Source organism: Ovis canadensis, chromosome 1, assembly GCF_042477335.2.
Source record: "Ovis canadensis isolate MfBH-ARS-UI-01 breed Bighorn chromosome 1, ARS-UI_OviCan_v2, whole genome shotgun sequence".
Lineage (NCBI taxonomy): Eukaryota > Metazoa > Chordata > Mammalia > Artiodactyla > Bovidae > Ovis > Ovis canadensis.
This window is the reverse complement of record NC_091245.1, coordinates 218,081,050-218,101,353: the sequence shown is the minus strand read 5'-3', so window position 1 is coordinate 218,101,353 and position 20,304 is coordinate 218,081,050. Positions and strand designations below refer to the sequence as shown.

The 20,304-nt window shown below is 42.3% G+C and overlaps 1 protein-coding gene across 18 annotated transcripts in view; it reads right to left on the bottom strand.

Moving 5' to 3' along the window:
- The window catches only part of TNFSF10 (TNF superfamily member 10), a 31,938-nt gene extending 27,791 nt beyond the window's left edge, over positions 1 to 4,147 (bottom strand). For 17 of the 18 annotated variants that reach the window (XM_069559968.1, XM_069559923.1, XM_069559939.1 and 14 more), the window contains exon 1: positions 3,719 to 4,114. In XM_069559968.1, coding sequence (XP_069416069.1) covers positions 3,719 to 3,847 — 129 coding nt within the window. In that variant the 5' untranslated portion in view covers positions 3,848 to 4,114. Of the gene's footprint in view, positions 1 to 3,718 lie in introns of all 18 variants that reach the window. The other variant, XM_069560018.1, reaches the window with a different exon arrangement.
- Between the last annotated feature and the right edge of the window lie 16,157 nt (positions 4,148 to 20,304).

The following is a 20,304-nucleotide window of genomic DNA, read 5'->3' as shown; positions in this document are numbered from 1 at the left end:
ACTTTCTCAGAGACATAGACTTCAGAGGCTAAGCCCATATTTATTGTTTGTGCTTACTGGTCTTGAGGCTTCATTGTGAGGGTTCAATCCATCATCCCTCAGCCTTACTCAACCCACACTCCCTATAATCCTCACCCACTGTATCTTCTGCAAATTTTCCCTTGCCAGAGTAGAACCTGTGATCTGATTTAGGAAATTAATACTTGGGTTGAATATGCTTTTCAGAACTCTACACAGTCATTCAAAGAGATTCAAATTCATTTTCCCTTGCAAAAATTTCTGATGAAGAGGGTGACAACTGCAAGAGACTGCTCCATGCTAATTACAACTTACTGAGCACCTATTTAATGCCTTGGTTCAAAATTGGATTTTACCTTTTATCTAACTTCCCTGAGCCTTAGTTTGCTCATCTATAAAATGGGATAATTATATTTACTTTATAGAATTGTTATGAGGATGAAATAAAACAATATTTTGAAAGTTTCTGAAACATAGTATTTACTCAATATCTCAATTCTCCTGTTTTTAATACTCTTAATAAATTCTTCTGTGCATGTATACAGAAGTGTACAAACATATAAACATTTCTGTGTTAGTTGTTTAGTCGTGCCTGACTCTTTGTGATCCCTTGGGCCATAGCCCGCCAGGCTCCTCTGTCTGTGGGGATTCTCCAGGCAAGAATACTGGAGTAGGTTGCCATGCCCTCCTCCAGGAGATCTTCCCAACCCGGGGATTGAACCCAGGTCTCCCACATTGCAGGCAGATTCTTTACTGTCTGAGCCACCAGGGAAGCCCAAGAATACTGGAGTGGTTAGCCTATCCCTTCTCCAGGGGATCTTTCTGAGGAGTCAAACTGGGGTCTCTTGCATTGCAGGCGGATTCTTTACCAGTTGAGTGCCATTGCAAGTATATAAACATGTAATCAGAAAGAATGTGTGCAGGTGGGAAGATGCTAAGCTTTGAAGCTTCTGTTTTTTAGAATTAAAAAAAAAAAGTTGAACACATACACAGATAATTGTGACTTAGATCAGTAAAGAACCAGTTGGTTCAGTCTTAAAAGGAGGCCAACTTTTAATATGAGCAAATTGAGGGAACTTTTTGTATACGGAGACACAAATTCACTATTTATACTGCGAAGTAAATAAAACTTAGGACATACTGGCTCCAAACTGGAGAACATAGCAGTAGTATTCCAGTCTCTTGTGCAGACATAGAACTAGAAACCATGATTAGAGTTATGTTGATTTTTTTCCTTACAAATACAAACTTTTTGAAATTGCCCTATAACAAACTCGACTTTACTGGTCATCTAAGAGTAGTGATCATTTTCATAATTAATTGTAGACTCATTTATTTGCTTAATTTCCAAATGCAATTCCCAGCCAAGTGAGAGCCAAGTTTATACTCCACAGGATATACAAACGACATTTATTTCCTTAACAGATAAACACTGTTTTGGCACAATTTATATTTGCCTAAGACCCTTAGCCTTGCATTTCCTAGCCAGCTGACAGATTTGATGTTGCCTTGCCACCATGCATGAGGGTGCAGTGCTGAGCATAAGGAGGAGATAGGCTAACCCTACTGACTCCCTGCTGTGATGGGAGGAGCATTACCTATGAGCTGAGCAGAAGACCTGGGTCCAGTTCTGCTTCCAAATTTCTGCCTGAGCTCAGAGAAGTCATTTCTCTGGCAGTCTCAAGCCTCATCTATAAAATGGAGGTATCTCAAATTTCTTTCAGCTCAAAGTTCTCGACTATATAATACACAAATAGCCAAAATGTACACAGAAAATCCTACACTGTTAGTGGGAATGTAAATTGGTGCAGCCATTATGGAGGGCAGTATGGAGATTCCTTAAAAAAACTAAAAATAGAGCTAACATATAATCTAGCATTCTCACTCCTGGACACATATCCAGAGAAAATCATAATTCCAAAGGATATATGCACCCCAGTGTTCACTGCAGCACTATCTACAATAGTCAGGACATGGAAGCAACATAATGTCCATCAACAGAGGAATGGAGAAAGATGTGGTACATATATACAGTGGAATATCACTCAATCACGAAAAAGAACAAAATAATGCCATTTGTAGCAATAAACCTAGAGATTGTTATATTGAGTGAAGTTAAACCAGATAGAGAAAAACAAATATCACATGATATCACTTATATATGGGATGTAAAGAAATGGTAGAAATAAACCTATTTTAAAAGTAGAAGTTGAGTCACAGATACAGAAAACAAACTTATGGTTACCTAGGGGAGGGATAAACTGGGACACTGGGACTGACATACACAATTGGAAAGACTGAAACTGAAGCTCCAATACTTTGGTCATCTGATGTGAGCAGCCGACTCACTGGAAAAGACCCTGATGCTGGGAAAGATTGAAGGCAGAAGGAGAAGAGGGCAACAGAGGATGAGATGTTTGGATGACATCACCAATGCAATGAACATGAGTTTGGGCAAACTCCAGGAGATGGTAAGGGACAGGGAGGCCTGGCATGCTGCAGTCCATGGGGCAAAGAGTCGGACATGACTGAGTGACTGAACAACAACAAAAATGTGTAAAAATATATAGTATATATAAAATAGATGAAAAATAAGAACCTATTGTATAGCACAGGGAACTTTATTCAATACTCTGTAGTCACTTATAGGGGAAAAGAATCTGAAAAAAGAGTGGCTATGTATAACAGACTCACTTTGCTATACAGCAGAAACTGACATTGTAAATCAACTACATGCCAATAAAAAATACATTAAATATATATGTGTATGTGTGTGCTGTGTTTAGTCACTCAGTCGTGTTTGACTGTCTGTGACCCCATGGACTGTAACTTGCCAGGCTTCTCTGCCCATGGAGATTCTCCAGGCAAGAATACTGGAGTAGGTTGCCATGTCCTCCTCCAGGGGATCTTCCCAACCCAGGGATTGAACCCAGGTCTTCCACATTGCAGGCAGATGGTTTACCATCTGAGCCACCAGGGAAGCCCACGAATATTGGAGATGATAGCCTATCCCTTCTCCAGAGGATCTTCCTGACCCAGGAATCGAACCAGGGTCTTCTGCATTGCAGGTGGATTCTTTACCAGCTGAGGTACCAGGGACTATATAGAAAGCCAAAAGCTGAAGTTGGCTTATTTTCAGTAATTTTGCTTTCAAAATCCACTGGAACTAGCAACATTTGGAACACACCACAGCATTATTACAGGTGACTTAGAGCTCGTCTTTGGGTTAAGCCTTGACTGTACCCTATGTCCCAGTAGAACCACATTTGTGAAGGTTGGTTACTCACTCAACAAGTGTGGGAGCTCTGTGCTAGTTTTTAGAGGTGTCGCAGAAAGCAAAAGCAGACACAGTCCTCCTCTGAGGCAGCTCCTCTCTTGCCCGAGAATTCGAGTCAAGAACTCTAAAACGTTAAGCAGAAAGAACTCAAGGAATGGCAGCAGTTAATATTATAACATACTGTTGAATACAAAACTACCTCAGCAGTTTCATTTCCCGCATCTGCTAGAATCTGGTCGAGCCAATTCTGTAACTATACTTTGTGCACGTAATCCTTTCAATTCACTTTTGCAAAGTTCTCAGTAATGATAGGCATTAGCAGTTAGGGCAGGACAGAGAAAGAGACGCTTCTCTTCCTCTGTAAAGTCTTCACAGAGGAGCCAACAGAGGCAGTCTGTCAGGGAGCGTTTGCATTGTACTGACCTGCTTCAGCTCCTTGCTGAGATACATGTAGAACACGACCATACCAAAAGCCTGCAGCAGCACTGTGAAGATGAGGATCAGCACACAGAACTGTCCAAGTCTGGAGCCCGGAGTATGCATCAGGGTCATGATCGCTGTAGGATGGGACTCCTGCAGAGTGAGTCAAGCTGCAGATTAGGACTGCGGTGGGGTGGAGCAGATTTGTAAGTTTTACTTAGGGAAAAGCAGCAAGTCAAACCGAAACTGAAACTTGTAAAGAGGAGAAAAAACAGTTGCAAGTCTACTAATCTTAAACGACTGGAAGCTAGGGGGAAGCAAGGCAGGTCCACTACAGTCAAGCAGCAGATTAGGACTGCGGGGGTGGAGCAAATTTTTAAGTTTTACTTAGTGAAAAGCGGCAAGTCAAACTGAAACTGAAACTTGTAAAGAGGAGAAAAAACAGTTGCAAGCCTACTAATCCTAAACGACTAGAAACTAGGGGGAAGCAAGGCAGGTCCACTACAGTTTTCAGGGGCACAGGGCTCTCTGTCTCTGGTTTTGGATTTCTAACCCCCAGAACTGCAAGACAACAAAATTCTGTTTGTGCTACTTCATTGTGGCAGGCTTGGGAAGTGAATATAGCTTCCACTGGATTAGAAAAGTGAAAAAAGTTGTAAGCGTTACAATCATAATAACTTCAATCCATTAATTAAAACAAAATCTGGGGCTTGTTTTGAAAAGGTCGTTGTCAACACGGGCACCAGCAGCAAGTCCATGTTTCTGTGAACAATCCATTCATTCACTGTTTAGGCTAGAGTCTATCCAGGTCGCCAGGTTTTATAAGTATGCATCTTTCCATCATTTTCTAATTGTATAAACATTCTTCATGTTCTTACTTTACATTTTATTTATTTTGATTAGGTAGTTATTGGGCCACACCCCACCAGCCTGAAAGCTTGTGGTTGCCCAGCCTCCAGACCAAAGAAAGAGGCTGGATACAGTGATGGGGACATCAATAGTTTGGTGGACAGGAGATCTTACATGTTTGAAGCAAAATGTCCTGGAGTGACATCTCACCATGGCAGGCAGGACATGGCAGCAGTCTTTGCTCCTTGGGGGAGAAGGAGGCTACCATGTATGGGTGGGAGGGACAGGGCGGAAATTGATTTTAGGTGGGCTCATCAGTTACCAAGGAAACCAGGAGATGGGGTGGGGGCAAGCTTACAGGCAGTTACTGATGAAGCCCTGTAATTAGGAGGATTGGATAGTCATGTGATTGAAGCAGGGCCTGGTCAAACAGGGGACGAACAGAGAGCAAGAGAACAGCCATCCTGAATGGTTTGACAGTACTCTCCACCCCTTCACCCTTGCACGACCCTTACAATCTTGGTCCACCCTTCTTCTGTGATATCCCTGGGCTCAGGTATGTACAGGGGCACTGCAACCAGACACCACAAACACAATACAGACAACAGCAGCTAAAGAGTATCAGGAGCCTAAGAGGTGGGCAAACATTCGAGCCAGCTGGTTACAGGTTCAAGTTTTCATGAAAATCCAGAGGAGGACGACAATGGCATCCTGCTATAGACCCAGCAAGCAGGCTCGTTTCCCAGCGAGGCCACCACTGTGCCCAGTCTGCAAACAGATTGCCTCCACCCAGACTAAGTATGCTTACCAGGCACAAGACAGGGAAAATTATGACCATTAACCAACACACAAGCACTATCCTGAGATAGTGCCACCCCTGCCTGAGGTTTCTGTCCTGGGGGGCAGTACCATCCCATCTATTCACCTGCAGTCCCCAGAGCCTGTACTGAGTCCTAGAGACACCCTCAGGGTTAACATGATGGTGCCTTCCTCCAGCTGGGGCCTGGATTAATTACCTTATTGGTCTTTGGTGGAGCAGTTAACAGACAGGTGAGATCTATAAATCCCTTTCTATCCTATTCCCCATGAGTTGGCAAACCCAAACCACCAGGGACTCACATGCCAGTCCCAGGGCTGGCTTATAATGTGTTCTCCTGGGGTTAGAGCCTGTGGCCTGGACAAAAGCAAGCTTTGTCCTAATGGGTAGTCCTAATGGCAGTGTGCCTCGAACTTCAATGGTGTGACCTTCAAGTAGTCTTTGGGTTTGGGTTCAAGTTTTCATGAAAGTCCAGAGGAGGACGACAATGGCATCCTGCTATAGACCCAGCAAGCAGGCTCATTTCCCAGCGAGGCCACCACTGTGCCCAGTCTGCAAACAGATTGCCTCCACCCAGACTAAGTATGCTTACCAGGCACAAGACAGGGAAAATTATGATCATTAACCAACATACAAGCACTATCCTGAGACAGTGTGCCCCACCAGTGCGTGGGCACTGGGACCATTGCTCCTGGGGTGTGTCCACAGGTTGAGAGTAGGGTTCCTATCTCACTTGTTGCTGATGTGACCCCACTCATCCTCTGGGTTAGCCTAGCAGCACTAGGGCTGGTCATTTCCAGCAGCCCTTTCCTGAACTTCAAGGCCAGTAATGTGGGTTCCTTGGTCAATACTGATGTCCTTGGGGGTCCCGTGCGTCACACACAGCTCTTCTGGACCCTGAACTGAGGACTTTGCATCTCTCCACGACTCAGGTAGGCCTTCTGTAATGTCGTGCCCCTGCTGTGACACCCTGTAGACACGCATGCCTGCTGCTCCATCACACTGCCTCATTGCTCTGCCGCCTTCCACAACTGGGACCGGAAGCCCAAGGGCACTCATTGGCCCCAACCAAGTCTTTCTGGGTAACAGGCCATGTCCAATTCAAAAGTTTGTCCCTAAATTACCATCCCTAAAGCCTAAAGCCTAAACAATCTTCCTAGTTGCTTAGGGTTGGTGCACTGGGGGGAGCTATGTTGGTATCTTGAAGATGATCCAGGTCCTTGTCTTCTGTTTGCGTTCCCCAGACATGCCTGTGCAAGTGAGATGAGCCACGAGTGTGGGGTTGCTACTTTTAAAGTGGAAAGAGACTCTGGGGTTTACAGGATATTGTCATTATGATGGAAGACAACTGCCACAGGGCCCTACATGCTAGTTGACGGCCTGCACAATCATTCCTCCAACTCTCTGTTCCTGGCCTTGTTTCCCTGCATCTCTGCACTCACAAGAGTTTCTTTGGCCTTCTGGCTGACTCATCAGTTGTTGAGCTGCAGGCCTGAAAGTCTTGCGATCGAAGAAACAGCCCAGAGACAGGACAGAGACATCAACAGTTTATTGGAAGGAGGATCTTACATGTCTGAGGCAAAAACTCTATAGCGACATCCCCACTTTGTGCAGCCGGCAACAGGCAGGTGGTGACAATAGTTTCTGCTATTTAGGGGGAGGATGAGGGTATGATTTATAGGGGTTTGATATCAGTTGGGCTCATCAGCTACCTGGGATTAAGCCCTATATTAAGAGGAGCGAGGACTTCCCTGGTGGCTCAGAGGGTAAAGTGTCTGTCTGCAATGCAGGAGACCCAGGTTCGAGCCTTGGGTTGGGAAGATCCCCTGGAGATGGAAGTGGCAACCCACTCCAGTACTATTGCCTGGAAAATCCCATGGACAGAGGAGCCTGGAAGGCTACAGTCTATGGGGTCACAAAGAGACGGACATGACTGAGAGACTTCACTAACAGGAGTGAATCGTCACATGAATGAAGCAGGGTCTGGTAGAGCAATGGATGAACAGAGAACAAGAGAACAACCATCTTGAAGGATGACCATCTAGTAGTCCTTATACACAGTAATGGGATACAAAGTATTTCACCCTACCTGGCCATGAATTGTCCTGTTCTCCACCCCGAAGACAACCATTATTAACCATTTTTATGTATCTTTCCAATAAGATTTCATGCACTTATAAATATATTTTATATATATATATAATGTATATGATAGACTTAAATGGTAGCTTACTCTATACATCATTCTGAACCTTGTTTTTATCACTTCATATATCTTGGGAATTCATTCTGTATTTGTAGGATTTTTTTTTTTTTTTTGCTATACAATACTCTACTATATAGATGCATTAAAAAATATTTAACTGGGCTTCCCTGGTAGCTCAGTGGGAAAGAATCTGCTTGCCAATGCAGGAGAATGGGTTTGATCCCTGATCCAGGAATTTTTCACATGCCAAGGAGCGACTAAGCCCGGGCACCACAACTATTGAGCCTGTGCTCTAGTGCCTGGGAAACTACTGAGCCCAGATACCACAACTACTGAAGCCTGAACACCCTAGAGTCCCTGCTCCAAAATAAAAGAAGCCACTGCAAAGAGAAGCTCATGCACCACAACTAGAGAGAAGCTGCCAAAGCCTGTGTGCACCAATAAAGAACCAGCACAGCCAAAAATAAGCCAGATATTTCAAAAATAATATTTAAAAATATTTTTTAATATTAGAAAATATTGAACCAGTCTCCTATAGATAGATATTTAGGTCGCTGCCAATATTTATCTTTATCACAAATGATGCTCTAATTGCCATATTTTTATTCTCTTCATCAAGCCCTTTCTTTGCCATCCCATGTGTAACTGCAATCTGTTGTTTCCTGTCCTGGCCCCAAGCTTGCTCCGATGCTTTATTTTTCCTCACAGCACTTTACATTTTCTGGCATTCTATTTATTTTACCCATAGATTGCTTGTCTTTACCAACTAGAATTTAAGTTCTATGAAGACACATGTTTTTGTCTCTTTAGTTTGCAGTTGACTGGCTTGTATCTGAGTACATAGTTAGTGCTCAGTAAATACTGACTTAATGTTTTAATTAAATGCCACAAAAGAAAAGCATACATGGTAACTAAAAGGTATGTATCTTCCCTTCAGAGAAAAATAAGCCATAGGGTAACAGAGCAGGACCCTTTGGGGGCCTTCCCGGAACAGACCACTCCCCCTATATGCCCTTTACCTGCCCTTTGTCTTTAGAACTTTGGTCAAAGATTAACAAAGTGAGAAAATGCAGAAAGGAAAACAGTGAACCACGATAAATTAGTAATACCTTAGCCATTAAACAGAGTCAAGGACCTTCCACTTCTTTTCAAGGGTTGTAGATAATATTCTGAGCCATATCTTTTGAGCTGTTTTGCAGATACTGAAACCTCCACCAGGTAGAAGTTAACTGTATGCTGCCCACAACTATGTAGACCCAAGACGAGTCAGAACTAGGTTGATGATGTTGACTCCCAATTACCTCACCACCAACCAATTGGAAGAATGTCCACGAGCTGACCAGACACCCCACAACCCTCCCTCCCTCCCTCGAACTGGCTTTAAAAACTTTTCCCTGAAAGCCTTGTGTGTGCGTGGGCAGGGGGGAGGGAAGTTCAGGCTTCTAAAACACATTATTGACTAAAGACACATCAATACATTTTTAGAGACTGATACAATGAACATCACTAAGTGAAGTTGGTGGAGCTTAAAAATGATCAAGGGTTCATTATGCAATTTATGATTGTTATCATTCATGTTTCATTCCACTAGGTTTTTGTTCCAACCTTGTGTTACATATTATAAATGCAAGTTTATTACCATTGAATTTTTGAAAATGAGACATTGAGAAATTTTGAGTCAAGAATTTTTCAGTGAATTTTATGCAGATACTTTCTTTGATTGTCTGAGCAACATATATATTAATGCCTCAGGAGATAGTTCTTCAGAATATATTTCTGATTCAGGTGATGTGAATATTAGACCAACAAAAAGACAAAAAAAACCTTAGTGATTGATTCTGATACAAAAAATGAAGATGAAACTCAGGGTGCCGGAACAGACATTATGGATGTGTCAGATGTAACTACTGAAAGTAATAATCTGCAAAGTGTTAGTGAAATAACAAAACTTTTGGTCAGCCAAAATAAAAATTGCTGGCCACAAGATTTAGTTTCTACAAAATCCCTGATCCATGATTTAAGCACAAGCTGCCCTGGATTCTTTGCTTAGTGCCCTGCAATAAATGCTGCACTTTCCTTCACCCCAAATCCAGAGTCAGTAGATTGTTTTTACTGATCATGGGGCAAGCAGACCCAAGTTTGGTTTGGCAACAATAGTTTCCAGACTAATCAGTCGTTTGTCCTCTTTGTCTTCTATTAATTTTTTCAGTTCAGTTCAGTTGCTCAGTTCTGTCCGACCCTTTGCAACCCCATGAACCACAGCACACCAGGCCTCTCTGTCCATCACCAACTCCCGGAGTCCACCCAAACCCATGTCCATTGAGTCGGTGATACCATCCAACCATCTCATCCTCTGTCATCCCCTTCTCCTCCTGCCCTCAACCTCTCAGCATCAGGGTCTTTTCCAATGAGTCAGCTCTTCACATCAGGTGGCCAAAGTATTGGCGTTTCAGCTTCACCATCAGTCCTAATTTTTTACATTGTGCCAAATGAGATTGTTTTAGTTTGATCCAGAGTTGATATACTCTGTGAACCCAGGAATGTCTCTATTAAATTCAGCTTATTTGATCTGGGATAATATTTCCTGATCTGTCTAAACTAGTAAGCCAAATAATGTATACTTGAGTCTCTGTATGCTTGTACATGGTGGCCCTCCTGTGCTGATAATATCATTTACATGCAATTTCTTCCACAGCTGTGCATTTTGCATTTCCAGAAGAGAGAATTACTATGGTATTATTTCTGGTAATTGCAAAGGGTGCAGAAATCTCAAGTTATCTTGAGAAAGTCATTACAGGTTTAATTTGCCCCAATTACCTTCATAAGGAGTTAAGATATGGGAGCTTGTGTTTGTTTCTTGCAGAGGGATAGGCCTGCATCTCAATCAGGCCCTGACACTCAAGAGTTTAAAAGTGTCATCGACTAATTGTTCTTTGGGAGGGAAGAGCGGGATGCTCTACAGTAAAATTAAAAAAAAGAGAGAGAGAAACAGCATGCTGGATTGGCCCGAGGAGTACCAGTGAAATTCCTGAAGGTTCTCTCCACTCTACAGCAATGTTAAGGACCAAGGAGGTAAACACACCTGGAAAAAATTGTTCAGTATTGAAAAGGATAGCTGAGGCTTATGTCAAACAGCCCCTTTCTCAATCCTCAGGTGCTTTGGGGTCCTGCAGATGGGCTTTTGCCCAGTGACGGTGCCAATTCCTAGGTTCCCATGTTGCATCTCACCCCAGCTGCCACAACAGACTGGGATAACGTGGCAAGGAACAGACCACAGCTCTGACCACTTTCTGAAGCCACCTGGTCTGGAGATGCCCACTGCATCAGGAAAATCATCTTTTGTCATCTCTGCAAGGGTCACACCCTGGTTCACACACACCAGCTCAGCAGTCTGACTGTGTCACAGGTTGAGAGGCCGTCTGGTGTGGGGATTAAGCAAACAACCCCAGGGGCTCACACTGCTTGGGATCACATCTTTGCCCTGTTGCCTCCCACGTGTCAGTTTGGCTGGTGACACACCAGGGCTTGATTCGAGCTTCAGCATCTGGGAAGTGAGAATGATGACAGAACCTCCTCAAAAGTTGTTGGGAGGATGAAATAAATTATTCATGACTGGCTTCCTAGGTGCAATTAATAAATACATCCTGTAACCTTTCTAGGCAAGAAGGTGAAGCCACAGCCTGCTCATGCACTTAAAAATTAAACCCTTATTAGTCCTAAGTAAAATTTTATTGACAGTGATAGAAAGATGAAGGAAATGCACCTGAGTGGTTTAGAGAAGCAACCCACTCCAGTATTCTTGCCTGGAAAAATCCCATGGACGGTGGAACCTGGTAGGCTACAGTCCATGAGGTCACAAAGAGTCGGGCACGACTGAGCGACTTCACTTTCACTTTCTTTCACACTCACACCCAAGAATTAATGAGATAAGAAATATAAACCATTCAGCACACCCCTGACATGTATAACCCCCAGTACAAGGCGATAATTGCTAAGGTCAGGAAAAACTATCAGGAAGTTGGCAAAATTAATTTGAATTATGAATGTATATTAGCTTCATCTTCTTTAGTTAGGTTATCACTTATGTATATAAAAACTTATCAACTTTAAGTGAACAGTTTGATTACTTTTGGTAATTATACACCATATGTAGCCATCACCATCATGATATAGAATGGCTACTTTGCCTTAGTTTTTCCATTTCTGGATAAAGGTGAGGTGGTGCATATATACAATGGAATACGGCTCAGCCATAAAAGGGAATGAAATCATGCCATTTGCAGAGATGTGGATGGACCTGGAGATGGTCATCTAGAGTGAAGTAAGTCAGAAAGAGAAAAGCAAGTATCATACATTAACACACATATGTGGAATCTAGAAAAATGGTACAGGTGAACTTATTTGCAAAGAAGAAATAGAGACACAGGCACAGAGAACAAATATATGGACACCAAGTGGGGAACGGGAGTGGGATGAATTGAGAGATTGGGGTTGACATATATATACTATTGATACTATGTATAAACTAGATACCCTGGTGACTTAGATGGTAGAGAATCTGCCTGCAATGCAGGAGATCCAGGTTCAATCCCTGGGTGGGGAAGGTCCCCTGGAGAAGGAAATGGTAACACACTCCAGTATTCTTGCCTGGAAAATTCCATGGACAGAGGAGCTTGGCAGGCTATAATTCATGGGGTGGCAAAGAGTCGGACATGACTGAGCAACTAACACTTTCACTTTTCACATAAATTAGATAACTAATAAGAAACTACTGCATAGCACAGGGAACTCTACCCCATGCTCTGTGGTGACCTAAATGAAAAGGAAATACAAAAAGAGGGATATATATATATATATATATACACACACACACACATATATATATATACACATACAGCTGATCCACTTTGCTGTACAGCAGAAACGAACACAACATTGAAAAGCAACAATACTCTAATTTTAAAAAAATAAGGTTTTTCTATCCCCTTTGCCTAAGTTCTTTTTTTTAGGATTATTTATTCTCTCCTTAAATGTTTGTTTAACACCCATTACAGTGCAGGCATGGGTGCTGTGGTAGACATCACTGAACAGAAGACTACAATCCCTGCCCTCCTAGAGCTTACCTTCCAGGGAGAGGAGGCAGGTGACCAACAAAATACAATATAACCAATACCTGCATCCCAGTTCAAAGGATGAAGATTCTGGCCTATAGGGAGAGGAAAAGATTTTGCCAAGGTCACACAGATAATTAAAGTTGAGTTACACAAAAATGGGGGACCACTAGGGGCTGTGGTGAACTGAGCATGCATGTATCAACTAAAAAGGGGTCCTTCCCTCTCAACTCTGGACAGTTGTTGCCAGGAGTTCGGCTTGTGGACCATCAGTTGGGGTCCCCTGGAAAAATGGTAGGGGGTATAAAACACCACCTCACCTTTAATGCATTTAGACATACTTCAGTTCAGTTCAGTTGCTCAGTCGTGTCTGACTCTTTGCGACCCCATGAATCGCAGCACACCACCCCTCCCTGTCCAACACCAACCTGAAATATCATATATACAAATTTTTAAAAAGGAGTTCTTCTTTCCCCTCAATCCCCATGTTTTGGTTCCAAGGAAAAAAAATTTGATTGCTACATTTTTCTTTCTTTTCGTGAACCTTGGAAATCCAGGCTATGAATGGCCCTTTGCCTAGGTTCTGTCTGAAGACACTAGGTATCATTTCTAACACATGGCCTTTCTAACACAAACTCTCTTGGTCATTTTAGAAAAGTCATTTTACCTCTCTGGATGTATTTCTGCTCATAAATAAAGAATATTGGAACAGATTTGTTTCTAGGGCCTCTTGCAATACTTTCATAAAGTTAGGCAGTGTGGTAAGCAGGAGTGTTAGACTTGAGTCCCCATTCTTGACAAGGCAGACCCTAGTGAGTAAACAGCCTGTGGTCCCATCAGGTAAACTTAGGTTTCCAGCTCCTCTCCTGGAAATGTGTAACCTTTTTTATGCATAAGTTTCCATACCTGCAATATCTGGCTCATTTTATTTTTTTAATAGAGGTATAATTGATACGGTAATTGTTTTAGGTATATAACATGACAATTCGATATTTGTTGAAATATTTGAAATACTGCAAAATGATCACTGCAATAAGTCTAGTTAACATCCATACCACACATATAGAACTTTTGAGATCTACACTCCAGGCAGCTTTCAAATATACAATATAGCATTGCATTTTCGATCACATCATTTGCGGATGTTTTCTCCCAGTCTGTTGGTCATCTCCTCTTCATCTTTTGATGGCTTTGTTTGCTATACTTCAGGTGTATGTGCATGTTAGCTACTCCCCTAGAAACCTCGTCATCCTTTTATAATGAAAGTAAGGCTCAGACCAATTTCTCCTACATATGAAGATACTACTAAACAAACCTTTATTAGCAAACAGAAATAACCATATTGCCTATTCTGCAGTTTGAGGAAGCCCAGTCCTTTCCCTCTCTTGATAAAAGTGCTCTCAGGCTTGTCCAGCCACTGAAATACCTGGGGACTGCCCAAGCAAGCTGTCCAAGTGAGCACTACCTGAGGAGATGTAAATACTGATTTCTGGTTCCTGATGTAATTGATTCAGGCATGGGGGGTTTTAATCTCCTCTGATGATTCCAGCAGACAACCAAAGTTGAGAACAACTGACCTCTAAAGTTTTAGATTCACAGACTGTCACCCTGTATGAAAGGTTTGTTAAAAGCAGCAGTGACTATATTTCATTGGCTGGATTCTGTTATCTTTTTAGTTGGCACCAGGCAATCAGAATCTTAATTCACAGCTAGACATAGAGCATAGAGTTAGGAATTTAGCCTAAGATGTCCTTAACGGCTCCCCTGGTGCTTCAGCCGGTAAAGAATCTGCCTGCAATGCAGGAAATGGGGTTTGTAAGGTTTTAGTCTAGAGCATTGGCTGGCAAACTACTGCTTCCAGGTCAAATCTGATCTACTGTTTCTTTCTGTATGACCCCAAGTTTAGAATGATTTTAGTTTTTTTCTTGTTAACCTTTACATTTTGGGGCAGGATGGGGGGCTCTTTTCCTGATTTTATTTATTTATTTATCTGTGGCATGTAGGCTCTTAGTTCCCTGACCAGGGATTGAACCTGTGCCCCTTGCAGTGGTAGCATGGAATCGTAACCACTGGACTGTCAGGGAAGCCCAACTTTTACATTTTTTAATGGTTGAAAAGAAATCAAAAGATGAATATACTTTTGTGAACATGAGAATGATAAAAACTTGAGTAGCTTTGCTCATTTGTGTATTGCTTAGGGCAGTTCTGCATTGTGGGAGTGAGCATCACACGGAAACAAAGGGATGGAGCAGTTTGGATGAGACAGTACATGGTGCTTTCATGACTTCTTCCTGCTGCTCCACACACAACACATCTCTGAGGTGCAGACTGATTTGCTTTTGGTCCACAAAAAGGTTTATTATCCAGAACTTTAAAGAAAGAATATTAACCTCTAGCCTAGCTGCTTCACTATATTCTTATACGTTCTTTGTGGAGCAAGGTGACTACTTCTAAAATAGGTTACCCCATTTACGTACCTTAATTTCAACTCATTCCAATAAAGAGATACCATTTCTAACATTCACCATTGACAAATCATTACTTGTCCCAGTGAAAATCAACCTCTAGCCTTCATTATGTGAAGAGCAGAGCCTGTGCTGTGGATGTGGCATGGATAAGAGACTGGGTGGTAGCTCCAGCCCTGGTGGGCAAGCTTGCTAACAAGACTGCCAGAGGCCATGGGAGGGTGTCAATTCATAGTCAGAGTGACAGGTCACTCAATTGTGTCTGATTCTTTGCCACCCTATGGACTATAGCCTGCCAAGCTCATCCATCCATGGGATTTTCCAGGCAAGAATACTGGAATGGGTTGCCATTTCCTCCTCCACGGGATTTTCTCCACCCAGGTATCAAACCTGCATCTCCTGCTTGGCAGGCAAATTCTTTACCACTGAGCCACCTGGGAAGCCCCAGCCTAACAGGATCAGCAAATCGTTTCAACTATTACACACTCTATGATTCTTATCTGGAAGGTTTTAAAAACCTCAGTGCCTAGGTTCCTCCCCACATCCTTTGAATCAGAAGTTCCAGAGGTAAGACCCAGGTATTTTTTAAAAATTCCCCCAGGTGACCCACTATTCTGTTATGAGGCCCTCTGAATAAATTATTGACATCTTAATAGATAGTTAAGCTAATATTAGGAACAGAAAGTAAAATGGAGTAGATGGTATAATCAATACTAATCTTATATAACTTTTATTAGCATTTCAGAGCCAGCTATTAGCTACTCACTCTAAAAATGTGTAAATTTACCAATAGAATAAGAGCAAGATTTGAAGAAACACAACACTTCAGTCTTAGACACAATAGTCTAATTAGGCTAACTTCTAAGCAGCCTAGTTGGCTGACTAAGCTCTCAAAGTGTGGTCCCCAGCAGGATTGGAGCCACCTGGGAGTTTGTCAGAAATGCACGTTCTCAGGCCCCCCACCCCAGCCGTCCTGAACCAGAAACTCTGGGAGCAGGCCCAGCAAGCCCTCTGGGTAATGCTGATGCACGCTGAAATCTGAGATCCCCTGCTCCAGAACAATCTTCTATGTGCACAGGAATCCCCTCTGTGGCTTTTTAAAATAGACCTCTGGGCATTCGTCAGACCCGACTGAAGCGACTTAGCAGCGGGAGAAGCAGCAGCAAACCATGTGGCTGAGGTCGCTCTGCTTTTAAGAATTATTAGCTAAAGGGATTCATAACAGTCCTACCCTAATAATAATAATTCATAATTATTTATAGGAATAATTAATAATTCCTACCCTAGCCCTAAACACATGATACGCGTTACCTTCCCTCATAACAACCCTGTGAAGGGAGACCACATAATAAGGCCTGTTTTAATCACTAAAATGCTGAACTTGAGAGGAATTAGGTACAATTTCCAACATCACACACTAAGGGCAGACCCAGGATTCTAACCTCATTCATTCTGACTCCAGAGAAATCAGCTACTTAAGAAAGTGATTTTCACATGAAAGTCTGCTCAACATTATGTGCCAGCTTGGATAGGAGGAGTTTTGGGGGAGAATGGATACGTGTATATGTATGGCTGAGTCCCTTCACTGTTCACCAGAAACTATCACAACATTGCTAATCGGCTATGTGGTTGTTTAGTCGCTAAGTCGTGTCCAACTCTTGCGACTCATGGATTGTGGCCCACAAGGCTCCTCTGCCCATGGGATTTTTCCAGGCAGGCAGGAATACTGGAGTAGCACAGTATTTGCCATGTACACCCCAATACAAAATGTTTTTGGCTTTTAAAATAAATAAATAAATAAAAATTTTTAAAAAGAAAGTGCTTTTGTTGAACTGGCTCATCTCACTTTAATTTAGGGGGAAAATTCACTTTATTCTACTAGAGAGAGGACACGCAACTCTTCTGTAGTCATTTTAGCTAAAACCTTCATCTAGTTTCCTTTCCCAGGTTCCTGGAGTCTTAACTGTTGTTATTGTTGTTCACTCACTAAGCTGTGTCGTACTCTTTGTGACCCCATGGACTGTAGCACACCGCCACGCTCCTCTGTCCTCCACTATCTCCAGTGGTTTGCTCAAACTCACCGAGTAGGTGATGCTGTCTAGAGCATCAGTGTCTTAACTACAGCGCTATCTTTGGAAGGAATGATGCTAAAGCTGAAATTCCAGTACTTTGGCCACCTCATGCAAAGAGTTGACTCATTGGAAAAGACTCTGATGCTGGATTGGGGGCAGGAGGAGAAGGGGACGACAGAGGATGAGATGGCTGGATGGCATCACTGACTCGATGAATGTGAGTCTGAGTGAACTCCGGGAGATGGTGATGGACAGGGAGGCCTGGCGTGCTGTGGATTCATGGGGTCGCAAAGAGTCGGACATGACTGAGTGACTAAACTGAACTGAACTGAACTTTTCTACTCTGGGCTTTAACTTGGCTACAAGAGGGAAGAGACATACGTATATCTATCACTGATTCATGTTGATGTGTGGCAGAAACCAACGCAATTCTGTAAAGCAATTATCCTTCAATTAAATAAACAAAATTTAAAAAATAATAATTTCCAGAAGAGAGTTCTTTATAATCATAGAGTATTTCCACTTGTATGTTTGTGTGACAAATGAATCTGCACTGTGCTCAGGTGTTCTGAGAACTAACTTCTTTATTTTATCTCTGTTTGATCAGTTTATTCTCATGAGGGCTTCCTATGAAGAAGCAGGGTGGGGGAACATACATGTTCATTCTGTTTAATTCTTAGTCCAGTGGTTCTTGACCAAATGCACATTAAAATCATCAAGAAGTCTGTTGAAAAGTATTGCTACCTGGGCAACATTGATTAATTAATCAGGTCCTCATCTATTGTCTCCATTACTGGGAATTGTGGGGAGTAGGTTATTAGGTATTGAGGGAGACACAAGAGAAGACCTCCTCCTCTGCCCTCAGCATTTATGCAGTCCCGTCTCCTCACTCATCCAGGTCCTTCTTGTTCTCTCTCCTCTTTCTATCATTCTATCATCCCCTCAGCCAAAGAAGGGGGATTTTAACTTCCCCTGTCATATAGCCTCATTCTACCTTAGGGCGCCAAGCTTCATGGTCCAGTTGCTGTAGGCAGAAGGGCTAGTTTCTAAACGATATAACTTTTGATAACTGAAACTTCCATCCTTGATTTTTCTTATGTCCCTGTGAGGTGTGGGGAGAGAGTAGGGTGAGAGTGGATAAAGTAGAAATACTCTCTCAGAGCTATTGTCTTGCCACATAATCTTATTTTAAATGTCAGAGTCTAAATATAAATTCCTTTGTTTTATTCACTTTCTGGAACAAATAATAATCTCCTCCCCTACCACCCCATCCCCACCCCCATTCCACCTCCAACAAAGGAGCTTTGACATAAACAGAAATTTTAGATTTACCAGAGATTTTAGATTTATAAATATAGATACATTCTAGATATAGACAAACACACTTGGGTCAATCCAGAGAGGTAGGGAGTAATTGACATTCTCAGAAATGCAGAAGAGAAAACCAGATATTTTCCAAAATATTATCCCCCTCACATTCTGTGTCTCATGGCTAGTAGGCTTCTTTTACAGACTAGGAAACTGGGGACAGGGAAGTTCATCTGCCTTGCCCGAGGACATACAGTCCATTACACTCAGAATCAGGATCTAGCCCATGATCCAGGCTATTAAGAGTTATACATTTACCTGGCTATATATAGGGTCCCTATATCTTGTCCAGCATTTCCTGACTATTCTAGATCCACTGAATTAACATTTCTGGCAGTGGGCTTAGGAATCTGCATTTTCAGCAAGCATAGACCCCTTGGAACCTAGAGTTTAGGATGCCTGCTCTAGGGTGAACCTCAGCCACTGCCCTGAGTTCAGTCACCCCCAAATCATCACTTCCTACCCTGGCCTTCTAGCTGTGGATGAATCAACTATCTACATTTAAAAGAATATTTTTCAAATCTTAATTTTTCCCCTGTCAAAACACCAGATTTTAAAATGTAGGCTCCTTTTGGACACAGGTGAATTGCCAAGGTAGCATTTTTTCCACCTAAAAGTTTTAGACGTTATGTGAATCTGATACTTTTTAAACATACTTACAAACTTTAGGTCCTAGAGTGAATGAGTTTTTTGAAACAGAATAAAGATGAGTGGGATAACTAGAGTGCTCAGGACATAGCCAGGCAGAGAAGTGAGAAGAGATAAGAGATAGCAAAGAAAAGAGGTGAGACTTCAAAGAGAAACTGTCTTAACATTGCTAGAAACCAGAAGAAGAATTATGGTTATGACACATGTTAAAGGCAGGAAATACCAACAGAGTGATATTAAATGTGCTGGAAGTCAGCATCTATACCGGGGACAAGAGAAAAATAAGGATGAGAGGTCAAGTACAGTCAGATCAGGAGAGAAGGTAAGGGGTAGGATGTTTAGAGGGGTTGCAAGAGTCAGGGAAGGTTCAGTCCTCTCTGTCTTTTGAAGCTCTGAATGTATTCAAATATGAAGAAAAGTCTAAATAGGGTTTCACAAATTATGGTATATTTTAAATGATGTTAGTAAATTAATGCTTTTAACATGGAAGAATATTGATTGAAAATTGATGGATTGTATGTCTAAGTTTATACGAACATTGAACTGTCCACTGGAGTGTCTCTGTGAATGTGAAGTTCAAGGCCAACAGCTCTCTGGACCCTCATAGGTCTGGGAAGGAGGAATCCTGTTCTTCTATGTCAGGAAGAACTGGACAAGCCCTGAAGTGGATGTGAATCAGATCGTAACCCTCCCCTGATTAAACTCAGCAAAATCTTCCCCTTGTCCTCAAACACACTGAAGAAGGGATAGCTACCCGCTCCAGTATTCTTGGGCTTCCCTTGTGGCTCAGCTGGTAAAGAACTCACCTGCAATGTGAGAAGATCCCCTGGAGAAGGGAAATGCTACCCACTCCTGTATTCTGGCCTGGAGAATTCCCTGGACTGTATAGTCCATGGGGTCTCAAAGAGTCGGACACGACCGAGTGACTTTCACTTCTTATCTGCCCATCCAGGGAATTTCCTTAAAAGGTCAATTGTTTCCCACACTAAATTTTGCAACGGGTTGACTCTATTCACCTTTAATTAGAAAGGAAAAACAGAAGCTGTTGTTACT